Source organism: Mandrillus leucophaeus, unplaced genomic scaffold (genome assembly GCF_000951045.1).
Source record: "Mandrillus leucophaeus isolate KB7577 unplaced genomic scaffold, Mleu.le_1.0 Scaffold211, whole genome shotgun sequence".
Taxonomy (NCBI): Eukaryota; Metazoa; Chordata; class Mammalia; order Primates; family Cercopithecidae; genus Mandrillus; species Mandrillus leucophaeus.
In genome coordinates, this window is record NW_012102155.1 from 4,187,928 (window position 1) to 4,191,872 (window position 3,945).

At 43.0% G+C, this 3,945-nt stretch overlaps 1 protein-coding gene across 1 annotated transcript in view; it reads left to right on the top strand.

Annotated features, from left to right (window-relative positions):
- Positions 1-1,676: 1,676 nt before the first annotated feature.
- Positions 1,677-3,945, top strand: part of LOC105539927 (CWF19-like protein 1) — a 2,716-nt gene continuing 447 nt past the window's right edge. The window contains exon 1 of the mRNA XM_011980381.1: positions 1,677-3,868. Coding sequence (XP_011835771.1) covers positions 1,722-3,338 — 1,617 coding nt within the window. The 5' untranslated portion in view covers positions 1,677-1,721 and the 3' untranslated portion in view covers positions 3,339-3,868. The remainder of the gene's footprint in view (positions 3,869-3,945) is intronic.

Here is a 3,945-nt window from a genome sequence, read left to right on the forward strand (position 1 = left end):
AAGTTTTCATTTTTATCAGCTATACATGTACATAGTCTAAGTGGTCAAAGAATTCTACAAACCTTATAATTATGTTTTAGGATGAGTGCTTCTGCATATGCAAATACTTCCGTAGGTACCTGCAAAGCCCTCCTTTTTTATTTTCTTGTTCACATAGACAATACATTTTAAGTATAATAGCCATGTTTCCTAACATCAGTGTTCTCTCTCCCACCTACCTTTTTAAAAAAATTTTTGAAATCTTTGATACTCTTTTTTATTTAAAAAGTTACTGCATTCAACAGGAGTGGGGTAAAAATTAAAAAGTTGTGGATACATATCATAAAATTAAAATAATTCAGTAATATAGGAAACATAAAATAAAAGCCCTCTGAAATCTCACTTTTCCATGGATAACCACAAAGTTTGATGCTTATCCTTCCTGATCCCTCAACCCCTACCTGGTAGTCATTGGCAGGCAATCAACATTTCATTTACTCATTCAACACATTTTTTAAGATTGAATGCAGAATGAGACACGGTGCTGCAGAAGGATTACAGTGATGACAAGGATGAATCAGAACTAGTTGATACCTCAGGAACGCATAGCGGAGTTGAAGCATGAGCTGACATAAAATTGAGAAAATGAAACGTACTAAAGGGAGCACATTGTGCCAGGGAGCTTGGCTGAAAAGAGAGGATTTCCATCAGGGTGGACTAGGACAGGTGTCCCAGGAGAAGCTGCACTTAGGCTGGATCAGAGAAACAGATATGACATGGACATGGAAAGATGGGGAAAGGCATTCTAGAGTCAAGGAACCGAATAAGTGCAAGAAGGAATATACCCAAAGCAAACAATGCTTGATGAATTTTGTTTAAGACACAGAAGCAGCCCATGGAAAAGCAAGGTGGGAAGTCGCCTTTAGTCACCATGACTTAGGTTGCAACTTCTCTGAGGGTAATGAGGAGACCTTCAAATTTACAGGGCAAGGGTGTGAGGCAGACAGAGTGTTAAGGGCTGAATTATGTCCCCCACCAAGTTCATATGTTGAGTCCCTAATTCCCAATGTACCTGTATTTGAAGATAGGGCCTTTCTGGAGGAAATTAAGGTTAAATGAGGTTGTAAGAGTGGTGCCATAATCTAATAGGACTGGGTGTCCTATAAGAAGAAGAAGAGACAATAGGGGTGTGATTATGCAAAGAAAAGCTCACATGGGAACACAGTAAGAAGGCAGCCACCTGCAAGTCAAGGAGAGAGGCTTCAGCAGAAACCAACCCTGCCAGCACCTTCATCTTGGAGCTCCAGCCTCCAAAACTGTGAAAAATTATAATATCTGTTGTTTAAGCCACCCAGTCTGTGGCATTTTGTTATAGCAGCCCTAGAAGACTAATACACAACTTTCCTTTGGTTTATAACATTTCTCGGTTCTTACTAAAGAATAGACTTTAGAATGGCCACATATTAAAATGATGGAATTACTTTTATCCTTTGTGTTCTTTGCTTCTCTACTTAAATAAGTGAGATTGACTTTATTGCTGTGTTTTATCATCATTTAATGTGAGAGCCTCATATCAAAAACCCATTAATATTTACAGTATGCTAACTTCTCTACAAATATCCAAAAGTCACAATCTTAGCATCCTGAGTGACTTCAGTAATACAACTTAATAAAAATAACAATGAAGTTGAGATTCGCATTCCCAGTTTAGGTGGCAGTCACAACTCATACTATTCGGACAGATGGCACAGAAACCGCTGCACCTCTTGGCTTGTGGAGATGTTGAAGGAAAGTTTGATATTTTGTTCAATAGAGTTCGAGCAATTCAGAAGAAAAGGGGAAACTTTGATCTGCTGTTGTGTGTAGGAAATTTTTTTGGCTCCACCCCAGATGCTGAATGGGAGGAGTATAAGACTGGCATCAAGAAAGCTCCTATTCAGACATATGAGCTTGGTGCTAATAACCAGGAAACAGTAAAATATTTCCAGGATGCTGATGGATGTGAATTAGCTGAAAACGTTACTTATCTGGGTCGTAAAGGTATCTTCACTGGAAGCTCGGGGCTGCAGATTGTGTACTTCAGTGGCACAGAGTCCTTAAATGAGCCAGTACCAGGTTATAATTTTAGTCCCAAGGATGTGTCCTCTCTGAGAACGATGCTGTGTACAACCTCCCAGTTTAAGGGCGTTGATATCTTGCTCACATCCCCCTGGCCCAAGTATGTGGGGAACTTTGGGAATTCTTCTGGAGAAGTGGATACCAAAAACTGTGGTTCTGCTTTGGTTTCCAGTCTTGCCATGGGCTTGAAACCAAGATATCATTTTGCTGCTTTGGAAAAGACCTATTATGAGAGGCTTCCAGATCGAAACCATATCGTTCTACAGGAAAATGCACAGCATGCCACCCGGTTTATAGCTCTGGCAAATGTTGGAAATTCAGAAAAGAAAAAGTATCTTTATGCATTCAGTATTGTTCCCATGAAGCTAATGGATGCAGCAGAACTGGTAAAACAGCCTCCGGATGTCACTGAAAACCCTTACAGAAAATCTGGGCAGGAAGCATCCATAGGAAAGCAAATTTCTGCCCCTGTGGAAGAATCAGCCTGTCAGTTTTTCTTTGATTTAAATGAAAAGCAGGGAAGGAAGCGTTCATCCACAGGTAGAGATAGCAAATCTTCTCCTCACCCAAAGCAGCCTCGCAAACCACCTCAGCCTCCAGGACCCTGCTGGTTTTGCCTTGCTAGCCCTGAAGTGGAAAAGCATTTGGTGGTCATTATCGGCACAGATTGCTACCTCGCCCTGGCCAAAGGAGGCTTATCTGATGACCATGTCCTCATCCTGCCCATTGGACACTACCAGTCAGTGCTGGAGCTTTCAGCAGAGGTGGCAGAAGAGGTGGAGACGTATAAGGCCACACTGAGATGGTTCTTTAAGAGTCGAAGGAAACGGTGTGTTGTATTTGAGAGAAATTATAAGAGCCATCACCTCCAGCTACAGGTCATTCCTGTCCCAGTCAGCTGCTGTGCTACTGATGACATTAAAGATGCCTTCATTACCCGGGCCCAGGAGCAGCAGATAGAGCTGTTGAAAATCCCAGAGCACTCTGACATTAAGCAGATTGCACAGCAAGGAGCAGCATATTTTTATGTTGAACTTGACACAGGAGAAAAGCTTTTCCACAGAATTAAAAAGAATTTTCCTTTGCAGTTTGGAAGGGAGGTCCTGGCCAGTGAAGCCATCCTTAATATTCCGGGTAAGTCTGACTGGAGGCAGTGTCAGATCAGTAAGGAAGACGAGGAGACCCTGGCTCGCCGCTTCCGGAAAGACTTTGAGCCCTATGACTTTACTCTGGATGACTAAACAAAGGTAAGATCTTTTTATGAACTTCATAGGAAGTAGTAGAGCCTTTTTCTTTTTTTTTTTTAATTAAAAGAATTTTTTCGAGACAAGGTCTCGCTCTGTCACCCAAGCAGGACTGCAGTGGCGCAGTTGTGGCTCGCTGTGGCCTCAACCTCCTGGGCTCTAGAGTTCTTCCCACCGCAGCCTCCTGAGTAGCTGGGACCACCAGGCGCATGCTACCATGCCTGGCAAACTTTTTTAATTTTGAGGTAGAAGGTAGAGACGGGGGTCTCCCTGTGTTGCCCAGGCTGGTCTGTAACGCCTAGGCTCAAGGGATCCTCCGCCTTGGCTTCTTAACCTGCTGGGATTACAAGCATGAGCCACCATTCCTGACCTAGAAGCATATTTTTAAAGAAACTACAATCTCCCATGGGGACTGTTTCCCCGCCTCTTTTGTGCAGTCCCATGGAACTTGCCTGCAGCAAGAGGCCTAAGATTGAATCTTTTTGGGGAAAAGTCATTCTAGGATGAAAATCCTATGTTAAGGCTGGGCATGGTAGCTCACGCTTGTAATCCCAGCACTTTGGGAGGCCGAGGCGGGCCGATCACAAGGTCAAGAGATGGAGAC